Source organism: Siphateles boraxobius, unplaced genomic scaffold, assembly GCF_051911475.1.
Source record: "Siphateles boraxobius isolate OS27281-9 unplaced genomic scaffold, OSU_SipBor_1 7, whole genome shotgun sequence".
NCBI lineage: Eukaryota > Metazoa > Chordata > Actinopteri > Cypriniformes > Leuciscidae > Siphateles > Siphateles boraxobius.
The window spans coordinates 40306340-40330399 of NW_027509197.1; the positions used below are offsets into that span (position 1 = coordinate 40306340).

Here is a 24060-nt window from a genome sequence, read left to right on the forward strand (position 1 = left end):
AACCAGCCAGAATCCCCTAACAAATACATAGCAATGCCCTAGCAACCACCCAGAACCCTCTTATAACTGCATAGCAAATCCCTAGCAACCATTTAGAACCCCTTAATGACTGCCTAGCAATTCCCCATCAACCATGCATAGTAGCTTAACAACTACCTAGCAATGAGCTAGCAACCACCCAGAATCCTCTGATAAATACATAGCAACGTTCTAGCAACCACCCATAACCCAAAATTGACAATGCCCTAGCAACCGCCTGGAACACCCTTAATGACTACCTAGCATTGGCCTAGCAAACACCCAACAACTATGCAGTAACACACTAGGAGCCAGCCATAACCCCCTTATTGACTACATAGCAATGCCTTAGCAACCATCCAGAACACCTTAATGACTACATAGCAATGCCCTAGTGACCACTCAGAACCCCCTAATGATTAGCTAGCAATGCCCTAGCAACCATCCAGAACATCCTAATGACTACCTAGCAATGCCCTAGCAACCATCCAGAACATCCTAATGACTACCTAGCATTGGCCTAGCAACCACCTAGAGCTCCTTAACAACTACCTAGCAACCACCAGAACACCCTAATAACTACCTAGCAACCACCCAGAACACCCTAATAACTCCCTAGCAACGCCGTAGAAACACGCGAGCAGCCGTATAGTAACATACTGTGTGGTTTGGTTTGGTTCTGTTCCAGACAGTGGATCCGCTACGGTTGTTGGCGTTGTCTGTGGGATTGCGGTAGCAGCTGTTGGTGCCATAACCGGATACTTCACCTATCAGAAGAAGAAACTGTGCTTCAAGGTCCAGAGAGGTCTGTGGCTCGACTCACGCTCTAGAGGAGAATCAGTAGCACATAAACACAGTCATATATGCATCTAGTCAGTATGTTAATTGTTGAATGAGAACATATGCTTTCTCTTCAGGTGACCCAGAGAGCGCCAAAGAAGAGAACGGCACTCAGAGCGACCCACAGGGTAAGGCATTTACAGCTTTTCTACACCTTTAAAATATATTTTTCACTAAATATTGTTACATATATGGCATAGATAGCAGCCTTAACAAGTGATTCTCCAATGGTGGGGAGAAACCATGCTGAAAGCGAATCATAAAATACTCTAACCACATAATCATGCATAATTTTGGCATCATAACTCTTTCATACAATAAACAATTCCAGTACTGTTGGTTTGCCATGTGATGGAAACCCCCGTCACATGATACTGATGTAGAGCTGGAAAAACCTGATTCCACCAACAGCAACATGTTACCAGATCAATATCTTTGTTGATCCTGCAACAACATTCCAATCGACCAATCAGATCTGAGGGACAAATTTACAGTTTATGTCAAGTTTAGGCTTACACCATCAGTTATTCAGCTTTCATTTCCCTCTGATGTTAGGGAGAACTCATGTTTAGGGTTTAGGGGTAGGAAAATGGTTAGGATTACATTTTCGGACAGGAATGTTGTTGTAGGATCAACAAAATATGTTGACCCAGAAACGCGTGGTTAAGGCGTGCTTAGAGCTACACGATTCTGGATAAATTGAGAATCACGACTAAACAGAGATCACGATTCTGAACAAACTAAACAAAATAACATATTTACTAGAGGTTCTGACAACTGTTAACTGACAACAGTCTATTTAAACTGTTTAAAAAATCTGAATGAATTATTAAAATAATCCGATCGAGTGAATGATTCAATGACTCACTATTTGTTTCATTACTATAGGTGAATCAGCATATTTTGAATTAATCTCTTGAATGATTCAATGACTCGCACAAATACATCACTTGTTTCTTCATAAGATGAGTCAGCGTATTTGAACAAATCTTTTAAATGAATGGTTCAATGACTCACTGATAAAGATATTACTTGTTTCATTACTGGATGAATTAGCGTTTTTGAACGAATCTTTTAAATGAATCTTTCAATGACTCACTGAGAAAGACATCACTTGTTTCATTACTGGATGAATCAGCGTTTTTGAACGAATCTTTTAAATAAATGGTTCAATGACTCACTGATAAAAACATCACTTGTTTCTTTACTAGACGAGTCAGCGTTTTTGAACGAATCTTTTAAATGAATGGTTCAATGACTCACTGATAAAGACATCACTTGTTTCATTACTGGACGAATCAGCATTTTTGAACGAATCTTTTAAATGAATGCTTCAATGACTTACTGATAAAGACCACTTGTTTCTTTACTAGATGAGTCAGCGTTTTTGAACGAATCTTTTAAATGATTGGATCAATGACTCACTGATAAAGACATCACTTGTTTCAATACTGGATGAATCAGCATTTGTGAACGAATCTTTTAAATTAATGGTTCAATGACTCACTGAAAAAGACATCACTTGTTTCTTTACTAGATGAGTCAGCGTTTTTGAACGAATCTTTTAAATGATTGGATCAATGACTCACTGATAAAGACATCACTTGTTTCAATACTGGATGAATCAGCATTTTTGAACGAATCTTTTAAATTAATGGTTCAATGACTCACTGAAAAAGACATCACTTGTTTCTTTACTAGACGAGTCAGCGTTTTTGAACGAATCTTTTAAATGAATGGTTCAATGACTCACTGATAAAGACATCACTTGTTTCATTACTGGATGAATCAGCATTTTTGAACGAATCTTTTAAATGAATGGTTCAATGACTCACTGATAAAGACATTACTTGTTTCATTACTGGATGAATCAGCATTTTTGAACGAATCTTTTAAATAATGGTTCAATGACTCACTGATAAAGACATCACTTGTTTCTTTACTAGACGAGTCAGCGTTTTTGAACGAATCTTTTAAATAATGGTTCAATGACTCACTGATAAAGACATCACTTGTTTCATTACTGGACGAATCAGCATTTTTGAACGAATCTTTTAAATGAATGCTTCAATGACTTACTGATAAAGACCACTTGTTTCTTTACTAGATGAGTCAGCGTTTTTGAACGAATCTTTTAAATGATTGGATCAATGACTCACTGATAAAGACATCACTTGTTTCAATACTGGATGAATCAGCATTTGTGAACGAATCTTTTAAATTAATGGTTCAATGACTCACTGAAAAAGACATCACTTGTTTCTTTACTAGATGAGTCAGCGTTTTTGAACGAATCTTTTAAATGATTGGATCAATGACTCACTGATAAAGACATCACTTGTTTCAATACTGGATGAATCAGCATTTTTGAACGAATCTTTTAAATTAATGGTTCAATGACTCACTGAAAAAGACATCACTTGTTTCTTTACTAGACGAGTCAGCGTTTTTGAACGAATCTTTTAAATGAATGGTTCAATGACTCACTGATAAAGACATCACTTGTTTCATTACTGGATGAATCAGCATTTTTGAACGAATCTTTTAAATGAATGGTTCAATGACTCACTGATAAAGACATTACTTGTTTCATTACTGGATGAATCAGCATTTTTGAACGAATCTTTTAAATAATGGTTCAATGACTCACTGATAAAGACATCACTTGTTTCTTTACTAGACGAGTCAGCGTTTTTGAACGAATCTTTTAAATAATGGTTCAATGACTCACTGATAAAGACATCACTTGTTTCATTACTGGATGAATCAGCATTTTTGAACGAATCTTTTAAATGAATGGTTCAATGACTCACTGATAAAGACATCACTTGTTTCATTACTGGATGAATCAGCATTTTTGAACGAATCTTTTAAATGAATGGCTCAATGACTCACTGATAAAGACATCACTTGTTTCTTTACTAGACGAGTCAGCGTTTTTGAACGAATCTTTTAACTGAATGGTTCAATGACTCACTGATAAAGACATCACTTGTTTCATTACTGGATGAATCAGCATTTTTGAACGAATCTTTTAAATAATGGTTCAATGACTCACTGATAAAGACATTACTTGTTTCATTACTGGATAAATCAGTGTTTTTTAATGAATCTCTTGAATGAATGATTCAATGACACATTTTTAACAGTCTATTGTCGCCACCTACTGGTGTAACAATGTAATCGATTCAATCTTTATTTGAAGCATCAAGTTACTTACAGAAGGTGATCAGTGTTTATATCCGAACTATAAACTTATATCCAGTCTTCTGTGATAATCTGAGTTATTGTAAGACAGAAATAATGATACTGTGTGTTAGAAAAGACTGTTTGTGAAGCTGTTTCATATCTATACATGACAACGGGTCTTTCTGGATCAGAACACAGATCTGAATGTTCACTGTGATCGTATTTGTTAGACAGAGACGAATCGTTGCATTTAGGAATAAGATCATGTGTGTTTGAATTCACACCGCCATGTTTGAACTGTTAATCGCGCAGCTCTATACTGATGTGAACTGCTAACTGTGTTTTTGCATTCTAACACGCATGTTTATTCTGTTTTTCACACAGTTTCAAGCACCCTCCTGGACTCACCCTAACTCTATCAGTGAATGCGGGTCTGCAGGCGGAGGATTCCCATGAAGCTACTGTGAACTGGTGCACATTTGAACAGCACATTATAACTACTCGTTCTCATCTTGAGGATCAGAGTGAACTTCACACACAATTCATGTGTTTTCATGCATTCACAGTGCAGCACAAACATTGATTTAGAGCTCCTGACGCAGATTATTTCATAACTTCCTTCTCCTTCTGCTTCGACTACAGTTCTGAACTAGCACATAGGACTGTTAATAACTTGTTTTGAATGTAATTTCACAGTTTGAATGGGACGGGATGCGTGCACGCGTATGCATGTGTAATTCGACAGCCTTTTGGGAGAGGCATTTCATTGCGTTACTTTAAAAAGTGTCATGTAGTTTCGCTACTGTGTCTTTAATCACAGTTTTGTTTGATGTTTAATTGATGCCGCTGATTCATAAAAAGCAAATCTCACACCCTTGAATAAATCACTTTGAAATTGTGTTGTCTGACCAAATAGAATTCATAGGATTTTTTTTTTTTTCTATTTTGTTTTTGTTATTTTAAATTATGTAAATAATTGTTGAGTTTGAATAAAGGGTTGGTTACATTAAATGACTATGTACACAGTTAATTGCACACAGTTTCATAATGCAATGATTTAATGACACAAACCAGAACTGCACAAACATTAATGCCAATCACAATAAATCACGGAATTATTGTTCATTATTGTAGCTATATAACAATAATAACAATGCAAATTATTTGTAATATAATTAGTATAAGCTATAATAATAAGGTTACACTATTTTAAGGTATCATTGTTACAGTGTAATTATACATTTAAGTACTGGGTAATAATAATTAACTACATGTACTTACTCTAGGGTTAATTGCATGTAATCATGCATAATTTAAAGTTATCACTACAGTAACTACAAGTAACATGTGTAACACTGTAAAATAAAGTGTTACCAATAATAGTAATAATAGCAATAATTTGCATTGTGGTATAATGCATAATATTATTACATTAAATGTTTCAGAGAAAACAATAAGCAAAGAAATGATAATTAAGTGTTCTCTTCAGTGTTCTTTGAGGAATTATTTATTTCTCATTACTGTAGCTATGGTGAACTCGCCACAGGATTAGCTCATAATATTACTAATAAAAAATAAACACAAAGTAAATAATCATCATCATTATTAATAATAGTAGCAATTACTTGCATTGTGGTATAAAGCATAGTACTATTATGCTAAACAATTCAGAGTAATATATTTCTTTAATTATTGCACACATTTAAATAAATGTTTGAGTTGTGCAGAAGCAGCTTTCCCAGGTAAACAACATGAGCGATGTGAAAGCAGACTTTGAGACTTTAGTAAAAGGCTCTTTGTGCGATTCTACCGTGTAGTGTTGATTATCAGCGCACACTATTTTAACACACTCTGTTTAAAATAAAACAAACAAGTATAACAATCACACAGGCATGTGTCGAAATGACTGCACTCATTCTGTTCACATTATTTGATAATTTGTATATAAACCGAGTTCGTATAGTTCGCTCATTAATATATGCGTCTATATATGCGTGTTTACGGTAAGTACGTCTTTCGCGAGTGCGCTGGGAATGTGAAATATCCTGTGGGTGAGGATAATACTGTAAATACTGTGAAGAGTCGGGGGAACTGACTGTTTAAGGGAAGGTACGCACATAAAAGAAACCTAAAGATAGAATTTGAGCTGACATGTGTAAAGAAAGCTGCATGAAATTCAACGCATCTATGTTTGTATGTAGTACTAATGTACTGTATGATTCTGCTGTTAATAATTAAATCAGCTGATGTTCAAACTCCAGCAGAAGCGCGTGCGAGTGTTGTATTCTGCACGGGAACTTTGTGCTGACAGATCAATGTGAACATGTCAATCATCTTACCTGCAGTTTAGAGGAGCTTTATCTCCAGATGGACAACACGAGTTTAAGGTTTCGTGCATCTGCAGATTTCATAAATCATTACACATGTGTTGCTGTTCGAGAAACTGAGCTCTGGTGCGCTTTTGCAGGTTGTTTGCTGGTTTACTGGTTCTGTTCCAGTCCAGCTTGTGTTTCACAAACTCAGATCCTGATCTCAGACCTAACTTCGTCCTGATGATGGTGGATGATCTGGGCATTGGAGATATCGGCTGCTATGGAAACGACACCATCAGGTAAATTAAACTTCACTTAATAAAATAATAACTGGATTCTGTCATCATTTACTCACCCTCATGTTGTTTCAGAACCGTGTGGTGTTATTCTGTCCTTGAAATACGAAAGGAGAATTTAAAGAATCTTCATGCAACAATTTTTTTTTAATGGATGCAGATTTAAAAAAAGAAATAATAGTTTTATTTATGCTTTTTGAAACAATAATTGCAAAATCATTAGATTACAACAAATATTAAACAGGTGTAGTCTATGTAATATGCTTTATGCATATTTTAAAACTAATAATAATAATAATAGCAAAATTAAATTTGCTGCTAACTGTAAAAATTGAGCAATTGTGCAAACAATATGCTAAACAACTTTATATGTAAACTCAGTAATGCCATAGTCTGGGCTTATCTTTAGAGATCCTCCAAATGGTGTCATTTATTGGTGCTACTGTATGAACTCATACTGATTAAAACATGAAGAGATATCTATCAATGGGGTCCAAAATAAACAAACTTGATTCAAAGAAAAAAAAGATAATTTTTCTGACCCAACTGGCAGATATTTTTATGATATTTCGCTTCATTCTGATCAAATTTTCAGCATGCAATTCTTAATATCTTCAGTCATTTTGCTTCTCCAGTAACTGGATCCTGATTTAAGAATGATGTTTGTTCTGGAAAACAAGACAGAAACACTGAGGAAGAAACTCATTTGTTGCAGTGTAGGTTTGAAACATAGTAAAAAGTGTTTTCCGCTCCTGTATTAATCTGCAGATGTTGTTGTGATGTGTGTGAAGGACTCCAAACATCGACGGTCTGGCGGCAGCGGGAGTGAGACTGACCCATCATATCTCTGCGGCTCCTCTCTGCACTCCCAGCAGAACCGCGTTCATGACGGGCCGCTACGCTCTCCGTGCCGGTGAGCGAACACACAGCGCTACAGCGAACACACAGTGCTACAGAGAACACACAGTGCTACAACGAACACACAGCGCTACAGAGAACACACAGCGCTACAGAGAACACACAGCGCTACACCGAACACACAGCGCTACAGAGAACACACAGTGCTACAGCGAACACACAGCGCTACAGAGAACACACAGCGCTACAGCGAACACACAGCGCTACAGAGAACACACAGCGCTACAGCGAACACACAGCGCTACAGAGAACACACAGCGCTACACCGAACACACAGCGCTACAGCGAACACACAGCGCTACAGAGAACACACAGCGCTACAGAGAACACACAGCGCTACACCGAACACACAGCACTACAGCGAACACACAGCGCTACAGAGAACACGCAGTGCTACAGCGAACACACAGCGCTACAGAGAACACACAGCGCTACACCAAACACACAGCGCTACAGCGAACACACAGCGCTACAGAGAGCACACAGCGCTACAGAGAACACACAGCGCTACACCGAACACACAGCGCTACAGCGAACACACAGCGCTACAGCGAACACACAACGCTACAGCGAACAGACAACGCTACAACGAACACACAGCGCTACAGAAAACACACAGCGCTACAGCGAACACACAGCACTACAGAGAACACACAGTGCTACAGAGAACACAGCGCTACAGCGAACACACAGCGCTACAGCGAACACACAACGCTACAGCGAACACACAGCACTACAGCGAACACACGGCGCTACAGCGAACACACAGCGCTACAGCGAACACACAGCGCTACAGAGAACACACAGCGCTACCGCGAACACACAGCGCTACAGCGAACACACAACACTACAGGGAACACACAGCGCTACAGCGAACACACAGCGCTACAGCGAACACACAGCGCTACAGAGAACACACAGCGCTACAGCGAACACACAGCGCTCCAGCGAACACACAGCGCTATAGCGAACACACGGCGCTACAGAGAACACACGGCGCTACAGCGAACCCACAGCACTACAGCGAGCACACAGCGCTACAGCGAACACACAGCGCTACAGCGAACACACGGCGCTACAGCGAACACACGGCGCTACAGAGAACACACGGCGCTACAGAGAACACACTGCGCTACAGCGAACACACAGCGCTACAGCGAACACACAGCGCTACAGCGAACACACAGCGCTACAGCGACCACACAGCGCTACAGCGAACACACAGCGCTACAGTGAACACACGGCGCTACAGTGAACACACAGCGCTACAGCGAACACACAGCGCTACAGCGAACACACGGCGCTACAGGGAACACACGGCGCTACAGCGAACACACAGCGCTACAGCGACCACACAGCGCTACAGCGAACACACAGCGCTACAGCGAACACACAGCGCTACAGCGAACACACAGCGCTACAGCGAACACACAGCGCTACAGAGAACACACAGTGCTATAGCGAACACACAGCGCTACAGAGAACACACAGTGCTATAGCGAACACACAGCGCTACAGAGAACACACAGTGCTATAGCGAACACACAGCGCTACAGAGAACACACAGTGCTATAGCGAACACACAGCGCTACAGAGAACACACAGTGCTATAGCGAACACACAGCGCTACAGTGAACACACAGCGCTACAGCGAACACACAGCGCTACAGCGAACACACCGCTCTACAGCGAACACACAGCGCTACAGCGAACACACGGCGCTACAGCGAACACACGGCGCTACAGAGAATACACAATGCTACAGCGAACACACGGTGCAACAGCGAACACACGGCGCTACAGAGAACACACGGCGCTACAGCGAACACACGGCGCTACAGCGAACACACGGCGCTACAGTGAACACACGGCGCTACAGCGAACACACGGCGCTACAACGAACACACAGCGCTACAGCGACCACACAGCGCTACAGCGAACACACAGCGCTACAGCGAACACACAGCACTACAGCGAACACACAGCGCTACAGCGAACACACAGCGCTACAGCGAACACACACCGCTACAGCGAACACACGGCGCTACAGCGAACACGCGGCGCTACAGAGAATACACAATGCTACAGCGAACACACGGTGCAACAGCGAACACACGGCGCTACAGAGAACACACAGCGCTACAGCGAACACACAGCGCTACAGCGAATACACAGCGCTACAGCGAACACACAGCGCTACAGCGAACACACAGCGCTACAGCGAACACACGGCGCTACAGCGAACACACAGCGCTACAGAGAACACACAGTGCTATAGCGAACACACAGCGCTACAGAGAACACACGGCGCTACAGCGAACAGACAGCGCTACAGAGAACACACAGTGCTACAGCGAACACACGGCGCTACAGCGAACACACAGCGCTACAGTGAACACACGGCGCTACAGTGAACACACGGCGCTACAGCGAACACACGGCGCTACAACGAACACACAGTGCTACAGCGAACACACAGCGCTACAGCGAACACACGGCGCTACAGTGAACACACGGCGCTACAGCGAACACACGGCGCTACAACGAACACACAGCGCTACAGCGAACACACAGCGCTACAGCGAACACACGGCGCTACAGCGAACACACGGCGCTACAGTGAACACACGGCGCTACAGCGAACACACAGTGCTACAGCGAACACACGGCGCTACAGCGAACACACGGCGCTACAGCGAACACACGGCGCTACAGTGAACACACGGCGCTACAGCGAACACACGGCGCTACAACGAACACACAGCGCTACAGCGAACACACAGCGCTACAGCGAACACACGGCGCTACAGAGAACACACAGCGCTACAGCGAACACACAGCGCTACAGAGCGCGTTTCCTCACTACCTTGAAAAAGCAGTTTTCAGTGGTGTATAAAGACCTTACTTAATGAACCGTTATATTTGTATTACCTTAGAATGAGCAGTTTCTGTCTACACACACCGCGGGTTCCCGATCATTGAAATGCGCCAACATGTTTCGACGGTGGCCCTAAACGGACAAACGCGTTTCGTTACTATGTTGCTCTTCGTGCAAGGAAGCAAGCTTAGTTCAGGGAATAAAACACTGACACAATGATGAACAAGTAACAATAATATTCGCAATAACATATAGTTTTACTGAATAATTAAGTAAACATAATTTCTTAATTTATCCTTGTAAAGAAACCTCATTGCTGAACTGCTACTCTCTGCAGTCTCAGACGATGACATCACTTCCTGTCGGCCACCATAACTTTTGTTGGTGGCAATTCGTAACCTCACCACTAGATGTCGCTACAAATCACACACTGCACCTTTAAAGAACACAGTCAGATAACTTCCATAATGACCAACACAATCTACCAGTAGCATCTGGTTTAAGACGTGCTTTTTTTGGGGCGGTAAATAATGGCGCAAATAATACCAAATAATGGTAAATGAATTTTGCATCTGAAAGGGAAATTCCTACAAATGCATATGCAATAATGTCAGCCAGAAAAATAACTGTGTCCTTGCCTTTCCAGCGCTAATTTTTGACTGCGTGTCTTTAGTAAATCCTGACAGCAGTTTTTAACGCCAAAAGAGGGTTTGCGCTGGAGCAGCTGTTAGTAAATCTGGCCCTTAATTGGTTAGCATTGGTAAACTACATTAGTTGATGAAATAACAATGAATAATACTCCTTATTAATCTTAGCTAATGTTAATCTCAACATTTACTAATACAATATTATCAGGGCTTGACATTATTTTTTGCTCACCTGATACTGTGGCTAGTGGTTTTCCAAAGTTACTAGCCATTCGGCATTCTCACTGGCCACAATTTTCACATCGATACCATAAGGGATAAATGACCATAAAGATATTTTTAATATCATCTCATAATTTGGCTGGATGTTTATTAGGCTTCTGTCACTTTAAGACCTGACGCACTGATCCACTGATACTGTTACACATGCGTTTTCTTTCTCAACTGTTTACATTCACTTAAAACAGAACTCACTGTGTTTACGGGAATACTCTGCAATTTTTGACAACACTACACAGCAGTTAGTTTATTATTTCCGATGCCTTTTCAAAAGACTACAATTAAAAACTGTATATGTAAAATTCAACCCGCCAAAGTCTGACTGCGTTTCCCGCTACTGCTGAAATACTCCTGCTTTTGGCGTGTTGGCTGGTGTTAATGTCAAGCCCTAGTTATTCAAATCAAAAGCTGTACCTGTTGACATTACATGGTTCCTATGCAGTTTGGAAAAATATGGAATTCGTTTTTGAGTAATTTCCAGGTCTGGAAAAGAATGAAAAAAGAAAACAGTATAGAAAAATATTTGCGTTTCTCGACTATTTCCCCCGTTCAGTTTTCAAAAATAACACTGAGGAATGAAATCACTGGAATCACTTTCAGAACCATCTTTTTCAGCTGATAAATGATATAAACATTGACAGCCAATCAGAATCCATCCTCGAGTTTTGTCGTTCTGTTGATGGATTCTGATTGGCTGACAATGTTTATATCATTCATCAGCTGGAAAAGATGGTTCTGAAAGAGATTGCAGTGATATTGTTGTGTGTGTGTGTGTGTGTGTGTGTGTGTGTGTGTGTGTGTGTGTGTGTGTGTGTGTGTGTGTGTGTGTGTGTGTGTGTTGATATGAAGGTCTGGGCAGTACAGGTCGAGATTGAGTGTTTTATCGGTCTGATACAGTAATGTGTGTGTGTGTGTGTGTGTGTGTGTGTGTGTTATGAAGGTCTGGGCAGCACAGGTCGAGATTGAGTGTTTTATCGGTCTGATACAGTAATGTGTGTGTGTGTGTGTGTGTGTGTGTGTGTGTGTGTGTGTGTGTGTGTGTGTGTGTGTGTGTGTGTGTGTGTGTGTGTGTGTTATGAAGGTCTGGGCAGCACAGGTCGAGTGCAGGTGATTCTGTTCCTCGCTGGATCAGGAGGACTTCCTCCTAACGAAACCACCTTTGCTAAACTTCTGCAAAAGCAGGGTTACACCACCGGCATTGTGGGTAAGACACTTACACTTAATGCATTCTAGTATAAGGGTTAATCAGTCGCACATGAGTCCATAAATTATAATATGAAAAAAAATTATTTAATACATAAAGAAAAATATTTATGCATATAGTAAAAATGGTAACACTTTACAATAAGGTACATTAGTTAGCATGAACTAATTATGAACTGCACTTATATATCATTTATTAATCTTTGTAAATGTTAATTTCATTTACTAATACTTTATTATAATCTTGTTAACATTAGTTAATGCATTGTGAACTAACATGAACTAAAAATTGAACAGATGTATTTTTATTAGCTAACATTAACAGAGATTAACAAATACAGTAACAAATGTACGCTATTGCTCACGGTTAATTCATATTAGTAAATATATTAACTAATCTAGTGAACTGACTCGAGGCCCACAGAGAAAGAAATTAATAGTTGAAATAAAGTCGTTGTTTATTTTTGCGCAAAAAAGTATTCTCGTCGCTTGATAAAATTACGATTGAGCCACTGTAGTCACTTGGACTATTTTAACAATGTCTTTAATAACTTTTCTGGGCTGGGAAGTTTCAATCCCTCAGAAGCCTATGGAGGAGTGATCCAGCTCTCAGATTTAATCAAAAATATCTTAATTTGTGTTCCGAAGATGAACGAAGGTCTTACGGGGTTGAACAACATGAGGGAGAGTAATTACTGACAGAACTTTCATTTTTGGGTGAACTATCCCTTTAAAGTAACACTAGTTTTGTAGTTTTTCAATGTAGTTTTTCAACCTTCATAATATATTTCCAAGACCCTTGTGATGGTACATCGACTTACAATAGGTTAAATGACACGTCTGCCATAGCCTGACGTGGTCTGTATCGCTTTTACTGGCACTATGTAACTTCGGGTTTCGGGTAGTAACCGGAGCACAAAAAGAACTACAAAATTCGACTGCTTTACGACATACAAAGTTTTTCTTCGTTTGTGATGTCTTTCATAAAATCATGCATCATACTCTACCTTGTCTGTGGCCATTGTTGATTCCAAAGCCGGTGCTGGATAAACAGCGAGCGTGCGCGTGCGACTGTAGGGGGCGGTAGGCTAAATTATTTACGACAGCGGTAACGGACAATTGACCTGTGGCTAAGCCACGCCCCCTCCACTCGCTTGGACAAACAGTCAACATTCGGTGACAGGCGCTATGGCAGCTGTCACAGCAGGAGACATTTCACAGGAGGCAATTGATGATTTTTGGAGACAGAAAGATTATATAGTAGATATATATTTTGGTAAAAAAGTTGTTTAAAATATTGTGCTTTAATATGTAATTAATGGTTCATGATCAAATTAAATATGAACAGGTCTAAGTTGCATACGTTTCCAGGACAAGCCTTTTTACCATCTTTACCAAGAGTACCTCTCCGTTAGTGTGGTGCTACAGTATTTACATGAATCATTCAGGACAACATTGCTAACATTTGTTATCTCGGTTATTTGCAGATACGTTAATGAAGCTAAGTGACATGATGTACAACGCAGCTAGAAGCTAACGTTAACTTTTTCTAATGTTAGGCTAACGCTACGTTAGAGATGTAAAAGATAAAGTTAAAATAAGTTGTTGACTTATCTTAGAACAGATGTAGACATCCTTGTTTAATTTATCCACGTTTAGTTGGTGTTGTGGTCTACCGCATAACTTAATCCAGACTCTTATCTTGGTTGAGATGTGGTTTGGGAAAGGGTAAAAAATACACACCGTCGCCCAGCCTCTCGGGATACTCCATGTACTCCATGCACACCGTCTGACCATTTTAAACTTAAAAGAATAAGAAAAAATATATAAAAACGAATGAAACCTGACTAACTGCAATGCATTTCAAGGGACGAGGAAGCAGAGAATGTCCGAGTGTATTGGGAGCTATGCGCACTGTGATTGGCACATCGTGTTTGGGGGCGTGGCTTAGCCATAGGTCAATTCCGCTTCCAACCTGTAGGGCGACCGCAGAGGAAAAGTTCCTTGGTGTTGCTTTAAAGCTATAATCTGCTGAGTGTAGAGAGATCTACACTCAAAAAACTGTGATTTTGATGTGTTCACTCTTCAGGTAAGTGACATTTGGGTGTCGTTCGAAAGCTTAAACACTCAAAATTCATCCTGTGGAAAGTGTTAACAGGTTAAACTGAGTTCACTCACTCTTTAGGAAAGTGGCATTTGGGAGTGAACTGTGAGAGCTGGAACGATCACTGCCACCATCCCAACAATCACGGTTTTGATTTCTTCTACGGGCTTCCCTTCACGTTCTTCAACGACTGCCAGCCCGGGGAAGGGAAAGATGTCCTGGTGGACCTGCAGGAGAAGCTGTGGAATATTTCTGTGCTGGTGACGCTCGCGTTCCTCACGCTGCTTCTGGTCCGGGCCGTCGGGCTAATGCAGATCCGCCTGACGCTTGTGGTGTTTCTGGCCGTTCTGTCGCTGCTGAGCTTCTCGGTGTGGTTCGTGCCCTTCGAACTCCTGAGGACCTGGAACTGCATCATCATGAGGAACGGCGAGGTGGTGGAGCAGCCGTTGAACCCGGAGACGCTGAACGCGCGGCTCATGAGTGAAGCGGAGCAGTTCGTGGAGAGGTGGGCTGAAATTCTCGAATTGTGACATTAGAATGCTGCTAGCATATTGCTAACATGATTTAATGCATTGCTAGCATGTTTTGACAGGTTGCTAGCATGTTTTAACACATTGCTAGCATGTTTCAACATGTTGCTATCATGATTAGCATGTTTGCTAAAATGATTTAACTTTGCTAGCATGATTAGCATTTTGCTTACATGATTTAACATGTTGCTTGCATGAATTAGCATGTTGCTAGCATGATTTAACATGTTGCTAACATGATTATCATGCTGCTTACATGATTTAACATGTTGCTAGCATAAGCATGTTGCTTACATGATTTAACATGTTGCTAGCATTATTTAACATGTTGCTAACATGATTGTCATGTTGCTTACATGATTTAACATGTTGCTAACATGATTATCATGTTGCTAACATGATTATCATGTTGATGGCATGATTTAACACATTGCTAACATGTTTTAACATTTACATTTATTCATTTAGCTGACGCTTTTATCCAAAGCGACTTACAATTGCTACATATGTCAGAGGTCGCACGCCTCTGGAGCAACTAGGGGTTCTCTCAAACTCGAACCCGGGTCTCTCACATCAAAGGCATGTGTCTTATCCATTGCGCCATCACCACCCCATGTTTTAACATGTTGCTATCATGCTGAGCATGTTGCTAAAATGATTTAACATGTTGCTAGCATGATTTAACATTTTGCTTACATTTATTAGGATGTGTCCAAAGATTTTACCTTTTGTTTGTCATCATTTTCTTCAATGATAAAAAATAAATGCAAAAACAGAGATTCTCATTAAATATTACTGTAAAATAATTAAAAGTCTAAGTTAAAAGTCTTTATAACAAATACTAACCATTATATATGAGTGTTGACCAACATTATATATAAAAAAAAAATATATATATATAAATATCTTTTTTTTTTTTTTTGGTAAGCAAGCACAAAGCAACTGCCTAGCAACACTTCAGGAACTACCCAGAACACTCAGAACAGACGTCAGGGTCAGTTAGAGCAGCTCAATCGGTTTAACCGCGGTCATTCACTAATGAACGAGTACATGACTGAATGTGTCAATCTTTGCATGTTTGTTCAAAAGGCTTGAGGAAAAGACAGTGACTCATTTATTATTAACAGTGAATCGCACGCAAACATGTTCAGATCACATTTCAGCCCAACATCTATATATATATAAATAAACAAGAACTTCTAACATTTCTTTTAACATTATAAAAACATTTTACGTTTTGTAATCATTATTTTTATCGATAAAAAATGCAAAAATAGAAATTCTCATTAAATATTACTGTAATGCAATTATACTTAAATCAAAACAAAATTAAGCAATCACATAACTACTGCCTAGCAACACTTAAGCAACCACCCAGAATACCCTAATATCATCCTAGCAACGCCCTTGCAACCACACAGAACATCATAGTTTCACCCTAGCAACCACCCAGAACATCATAGTATCATCCTAGCAACGCTCTAGCAACCACCCAGAACACCCTACCAACACTTTAGCACCCACCAAGAACACTCTAGTATCATCCTAGCAACATCCTAGCAACCACACAAAACATCATAGTATCATCCTAGCAACCATCCAGAACACCCTAATATCATCCTATCAACACCCTAGGAGCCACGCAGGACTAAAACCACCCAGAACACCCCAATATCTCCCTAACAATGCCCTAGCAACCACCCGGAACACCCTATCAACCACATATCAACTACCTATGAACACTTTAGCAACCACCCAGAATACCCTTGCAAACACCTGTACATGCATTGAGTCATTTAATTATAACCGATTAATTTACCACAAAGCAAACCAATGTATTTTTATTACTGCAATAAAAATAGTTAAATTCTAAAGTATTTTACAATTTAATTATCATTTTTTATTACTGCAAAAAAATTGGATTTGTTTACAGTGAATTAATTTGTTCTATTTAAATGCCACACAATGCAAAACAAAAATGTTTTGATGTAAAATATAATTTCTCATTAGTTTCTTTTGATTTTGTGCTGATTTATGATTCACCCGTGAACATGAAGCTGAAAAGCTCATTTACATGCATGCTTGCTTAATAATGTGGTAATTAAGAGGACACTAGATCTGTCCGGACGGATCAGCTGTTCGTCTCCTGGCGTTCCCACGCTCACGATTTTGGGCTATTTTTTTGTGCCTGCCGTGGGAAACGTCTTTGGTTTCTGTTTAGAGTGATTGTTCATCATGTGATTTGTGATGTCAGACACCGAGACGGGCCCTTCCTGCTCTTCCTGTCGTTTGCACACGTGCACACGCCCCTCTTCGTGTCTGAGAGATTTGCCGGAAAGAGCAAACATGGGATGTATGGGGACAACGTGGAAGAAGTGGACTGGATGGTTGGTAAGAGATGGATTTCTTTTCTTTCCGACCCATGCTAACAGTGATAACTGTAAAGAGACAAAGGCGCCAAGAAAGAAGAAAGCAAATCAAACCAGCAACACCCTTACAACCACCCAGAACACTCTTGCATCATCCTAGCAACCACCTAACAACAATATAGCAACAACCCAGAACACTCTAGCATCATCCTGGCAATGCCCTAGCAACCATCCAGGACACCTTGGCAACCAACTAGCAACACTATACCAACAACTTAGAACACTCAAACATCACCCTAGCAATGCCATAGCAACCATCAAGAACACCCTAGCAACACTATAGCAACAATCCAGAAGACTCTAGCATCACCCTAGCAACCACTTAACACTTTAGCAACAACCCAGAACACTCAAGCATCACCCTAGCAACCACACAGAACACCATAGCAACCACCTAGCAACAACCCAGATCACCCTAGCAATGCCCTAGCAACCACCCAGAACACCCTAGCAACCACTTAGCAACACACTAGCAACATTATAGCAACGACTTAGAACACGCTAGCATCAACCCAGAACATCATAGTTACCACCTAGCAACACTTTGGCAACCACTCACAACACATTGTGGCATTTAGTAATAATTGTGCAAACAAATAAATGTTTATTACTGCAATAAAATTTTAATTAAATTGTATAATACTTTAAAATGTCATCATTTTTTATTTATAATAAAAATTAGATTTGTTTCCAGTAAATCACTTTTGATTTATTTATTAATTATAATTAAATGTCATGTCAAACAATCTTTAAAAAAAACATTCACGCAAAAATATAACTTCTCTCTCTTTTCTTCTCATGAATCAAATGTTACAATTAATGTAAGAAACATAAGAGCTCCGGTCAGGTGATCTCGACAGCTCAATCACATCAGGTGTTTGATCACAGGTAGAATGATGAAGACCATCGAAAGGCTCGGCCTGTCGGAGAAAACCTTGACGTACTTCACATCTGATCACGGCGGCCACATCGAAGACCCTCGGAGAGGAGGCTGGAACGGGATCTATCGAGGTACCGACACATTCTGTCATCATTAACTCAACCTAAACCTGCGTGAACCTGACACCAGAGCTGACGAGCTCTTTTCAACGTCAACACTGCTGGATGCTGTAACGTGATTGGTGATCAGCACAACAGACCAGAGCGTTTGATTTGTTTACAAATAATGAGATGTTTAACTGCTACAATAAAATGTCGTTCTAAATACACAAATCCGACAAGTAAGAAGAAAGCATCATATCAAACCAGCAACACCCTAGCAACACTTTAGCAACCATCCAGAACACTCTTGCATCACCCTAGCAACCACCTAACAACACTATAGCAACAACCCAGAACTCTCTTGCATCACCCTAGAAACCACCTAACAACACTATAGCAACAACCCAGAACACTCTTGCATCACCCTAGCAACCACCTGACAACTCTATAGCAACATCCCACAACACTCTTGCATCAGCCTAGCAACCACCTGACAACACTTTAGCAACAACCCAGAACACTCTAGCATCACCCAGGCAATACCCTAGTAACAATCCAGAACACCTTAGCAACCACCTAGCAACACTATACCAACAACACTCAAACATCACGCTAGCAAAGTCATAGCAACACCCAAGCAACACTATAGCAACGACCCCGAACACTCTAGCATCACCCTAGCTATGCCCTAGCAACAGTGTTGGGGAAAGTTACTTTTAAAAGTAATGCATTACAATATTGCGTTACTCCCCAAAAAAGTAACTAAGTACGTTACTTAGTTACTTTTTATGGAACGTAATGCGTTATATTACTTTTGCGTTACTTTTTCTCACCTGCATGGGCTTGTTTGCTTGTTTTTTAATAACATCTAAAACAATCTATTTTTGCCAATTGTTAAGGCCCTTTCACATCAAAAGTTAAATGAATAAGCCTAAGGCTGAAGGAAATGCATATTTACTACTGTACAGTAGAGGGCGCTGCTCAAACAAACCTTTCAGCTGCTGCTGTTCTTGATTAAATAACAATAGGATACAGGAGAAGGAAGTTTAACACTCTTATTTCTAAACCTAATCTAAAGTCATTTTTGCTTATTAGTATGGTTGAATTAGATCATTGTAGCTCAGCAGCAAAGACATTGGTTAATAAAGTGAGATTAAATACATAAAGTATATTTGTGTAATTTAACATAGTTAATTATAAAACTTTTGCACAAAATTCTGAGATTGCATTTGACTGTTTTTATTCATTTTGAGGAATACTGAATGTTTTTGTGCAAGTGAGATGAGTAAATGCATGTTCAATGCAAATGCACACAACACCTCACTTTATTTCTCTCAACATGGGGACAGGAGAGCTGTCAGTCAATAAATGTGAAAAAGTAACTAGCGTTACTTATTTGAAAAAGTAACTCAGATATTTGTTGTAAATTGAAAAAGTAATGCGTTACTTTACTAGTTACTTGAAAAAGTAATCTGATTATGTAACTCAAGTTACTTGTAATAAGTTACCCCCAACACTGCCTAGCAACCATCCAGAACATATTTGCAACCACATAGCAACACTATAGTAACAACCCAGAACACTCATCACCCTAGCAACTATCCAGAACACCCCAGCAACGACCAAGCAGCACTATATAAACAACCCAGGTGGCGTTCACACTTCACACAGGGTGCAAAGCTCCAAAAAGAACAGAAACACAGGTAAATACACTACATGATTCTGTGTTCTCACTGACCCTCGTATGTTTAGGTGGTAAAGCCATGGGCGGCTGGGAGGGAGGGATCCGAGTGCCGGGAATATTCCACTGGCCTGGGCGTCTCACCGCGGGTCGACAAGTGACCGAACCAACCAGTCTGATGGATATTTTTCCCACAGTGGTGAAGCTTGCCGGGGGGGCGCTGCCGGAGAACAGGTACAACACCAGCTGCACTGTATTCCTGAAGCTCAGACTGCAATGCACACTAATACAGATTATATTAGGATAGCCTAGCATCACCCTAACAACCACACAGAATACCATTTCAAAACCCTAGCAACCACCAGGAAACACTTGCGTAGCAACCACTCAAAACACACATGCCCCACACTAGCAACCACCAGGACAGCCTAGAAACCATGTAGCAACCACCCAGAAGTTGTCACTTAATTTATAGAACACCCTAGCAACACTTTAGCAACCACTCAGAACACTCTAGCATTACCATAGCAACACCCTAGCAACCACCTTCAACAGCCTAGAAACCACATAGCAGCACTTAGCCACCCAGAATTCAAGACACCTTTATTTATAGAACACAGCAACACTTTAGTAACTACTCAGAACACCCCAGCAACACTTTAGTAACCCACCTAGAACACTCTAGCATTACCAAAGCAACACCCTAGCAACACACCAGAAGTCAAGTCACCTTTATTTAGAGAACCCACTAGCAATACTTAAGCAACCACCTGGAACATTCTAGCATTACCATAACAACACCCTAGCTACCACCCAGAAGTCAAGTCACCTTTATTTATAGAACACCCTAGAAACACTTTAACAACCAACTGGGAGTGTAGCATCACCCTAGCAACCACCCAAAACGACCTAGGTGCAGCCTCACAACCACATAGAATACAGTAGCAATCTTTTTTGTCTAGATGTTTATATGTGTAAAGGAATGGTCTGTTGTGAGCATCTGTGTGTGTGTGTGTGTGTGTGTGTGTGTGTGTGTGTGTGTGTGTGTGTGTGTGTGTGTGTGTGTGTGTCAGGATCCTGGACGGTCATGACCTGATGCCGCTGTTAGGAAGAGAAACCAACCGCTCACAGCACGAGTTCATGTTCCATTACTGTGGCATGTATCTGAACGCTGTGCGCTGGCACCCACGCGACAGTAAGTGACAGTGACACACACACACACACACACACACACACACACACACACACACACACACACACACACACACACACACACACACACACACACACACAGAGACAGACAGACAGACACAGACACACACACACAGAGACAGACACACACACACACACACACACACACACACACACACACACACACACACACACACACACACACACACACACACACAGACAGACAGACAGACAGACACACACACACACACAGAGACAGACAGACAGACACACACACACACACACACACAAAATTATATTTTTGTTATTAATCATGACTATTAAAGTCTAAGCATGACTCCTCCTCAGGCGACTCCATCTTCAAGGTCCACTTCTTCACACCGAACTTCTCTCCCGCGGGAGCCGTCGGCTGCTATGACACCAAAGTGTGTATGTGTCACGGGGAGTTTGTGACGTATCACGACCCGCCGCTGGTGTTCGAGCTCCTCGGGGACCCTTCGGAGAGTCTCCCGCTCACACCGGAGACGGAGCCGCGGGTCTCAGAGGTGCTGGAGTGTGTGAGACGGGCCGTGGAGGATCACCGCAGAACACACACTCCGGTGGAGAATCAGCTGACCTGGACACACACCCTGTGGAAGCCGTGGCTTCAGCCCTGCTGCGGGACCTTCCCATTCTGCTCCTGCTCAGAAAATTCAAGTCACCTTCATTTGTAGAGCACCCTAGCAACACTTTAGTAACCACCTAGAACACTCAAGCATTACCACAGCAACACCCTAGCAACCACCCAGAACTCAAGTCACCTTTATTTATAGAATACCCTAGCAACACTTTAGTAACCACCTAGAACACTCTAGCATTACCAAAGCAAAACCCTAGCAACCACCCAGAACTCAAGTCACCTTTATTTATAGAATACCCTAGCAACACTTTAGTAACCACCTAGAACACTCAAGCATTACCACAGCAACACCCTAGCAACCACCCAGAACTCAAGTCACCTTTATTTATAGAATACCCTAGCAACACTTTAGTAACCACCTAGAACACTCTAGCATTACCAAAGCAAAACCCTAGCAACCACCCAGAACTCAAGTCACCTTTATTTATAGAGCACCCTAGCAACACTTTAGTAACCACCTAAAACACTCTAGCATTACCACAGCAACACCCTAGCAACCACCCACAACTCAAGTCACCTTTATTTATAGAATACCCTAGCGACACTTTAGGAACCACCTAAAACACTCTAGCATTACCACAGCAACACCCTAGCAACCAACCAGAACTCAAGTCACCTTTATTTATAGAATACCCTAGCAACACTTTAGTAACCACCTGGAACACTCTAGCATTACCAAAGCAACACCCTAGCAACCACCCAGAAGTCAAGTCACCTTTATTTATAGAATACCCCAGCAACACATTAGCATCCAGCTAGAATGCTCTAGCATTACCGAAGCAACATCCTAGCAACCACCCAGAACTCAAGTCACCTTTATTTATAAAATACCCTAGCAACACATTAGTAACTCACACTGGAGACGGAGCCGCGGGTCTCAGAGATGCTGGAGTGTGTGAGGCGGGCCGTGGAGGATCACCCTGCAGAAATAACACTTAATGCACTGCGAAATAACAAATTTCTATTAACTAGCATTAAATAATATTAATAGATGCTTTAAAAATAAATGTCTCATTGTTAGTTCACGTTAACTAACTTTATTGAAAAGTCAATGGAATAATTCTGTGATGTTTTGTGGTTTTAGTTTGTTTGTGTAACTTTAAAACATTCCGTCCTGTTTGATCAAAAATGATTTGATACATTAGAATGTAATGAAGGAACTGGACGATCATGATGAGTGTGTGTCGTCCAGCAGAGGGAGTTATTCCTGTAGAAGTGTGTAGAGAAACTAAACACAAATATGAGATATGACTGATTCTGACATAAGCTTATTTTTTATTATTATGGCCATCTGAGACATGATTATTGCAATTAACTGTAATAGTATTGTTAATATAAAAATAAATTGTGTATTATAAGTATTATATAATAATTGTATGTGTAATATGTAATTTTGTGCCTCGTGATTACTTTTCTGTACAGCACTTTGGTTGTTTAAAAGTGCTTAACAAATAAAGTTGGATTGGAATTTTACATAGTAAAAAGAAATTCATTGATGTTTATTTATTTTGTGTTTCTCCTGAAGCATGTCCTGGAAAAGACACACACACTTTTTTTTTTTTTAAGTTGAGAGGAAAAAGCAAACAATCACTACAACATAATCAGTTATTAACATTTGGTGAGTTTTCTATAATTTTTTCATGTGTTCATAATTTATCCAAAAATGTAATATTTGGATATTATTAGTGATGTTTTAGTGAAATTTATCATCACTCATAAAACCATAAACTGAATAAAACAATCAACTCCAAGCACGACTATGCAATATGACTTCAAAATCTTTAATAATATTTGAATAAAGGGTGCAGATATTAATTTTCCAAGGTCAGATGTCACTTTTGGCTACTACTGTACGTCTAACAATCTTCGGTTGGTTGTTCTCAGG

At 40.6% G+C, this 24060-nt stretch overlaps 2 protein-coding genes across 16 annotated transcripts in view; both read left to right on the forward strand.

Moving 5' to 3' along the window:
* Positions 1-5058, forward strand: part of LOC143723734 (uncharacterized) — a 31547-nt gene extending 26489 nt beyond the window's left edge. For all 13 annotated transcript variants that reach the window (XM_077216485.1, XM_077216481.1, XM_077216484.1 and 10 more), the window contains exons 15-17: positions 707-823; positions 936-986; positions 4432-5058. In XM_077216485.1, coding sequence (XP_077072600.1) covers positions 707-823; positions 936-986; positions 4432-4460 — 197 coding nt within the window. In that variant the 3' untranslated portion in view covers positions 4461-5058. The remainder of the gene's footprint in view (positions 1-706; positions 824-935; positions 987-4431) is intronic.
* A 1000-nt stretch (positions 5059-6058) lies between these two features.
* On the forward strand, positions 6059-23663 carry arsh (arylsulfatase H). Of its 3 annotated transcripts, none has more exons than XM_077216935.1 (11): positions 6059-6156; positions 6309-6434; positions 6515-6658; positions 7447-7568; positions 12459-12581; positions 14766-15189; positions 17469-17605; positions 18532-18654; positions 20377-20539; positions 21379-21500; positions 21845-23663. In XM_077216935.1, exons 2-11 carry the CDS (start codon positions 6415-6417, stop codon positions 22207-22209), a joined length of 1743 nt encoding a protein of 580 aa, XP_077073050.1. In that variant the 5' UTR covers positions 6059-6156; positions 6309-6414; the 3' UTR covers positions 22210-23663. The 3 variants fall into 3 exon arrangements, with proteins under 3 accessions (XP_077073050.1, XP_077073051.1, XP_077073052.1); XM_077216936.1 differs by having other exon boundaries at positions 6067-6156; positions 6312-6434; XM_077216937.1 differs by having other exon boundaries at positions 6090-6156; positions 6291-6434.
* Positions 23664-24060: the final 397 nt, after the last annotated feature.

Bases quoted from the DNA above. Each gene is read 5' to 3' on its own strand.
- arsh (XM_077216935.1), top strand. From the start codon at position 6,415: ATGGACAACACGAGTTTAAG. The intron at 15,190-17,468 runs GTGGGCTGAAAT...TTGTGATGTCAG, and splicing joins GCGGAGCAGTTCGTGGAGAG to ACACCGAGACGGGCCCTTCC. The intron at 20,540-21,378 runs GTACAACACCAG...TGTGTGTGTCAG, and splicing joins GGGGCGCTGCCGGAGAACAG to GATCCTGGACGGTCATGACC.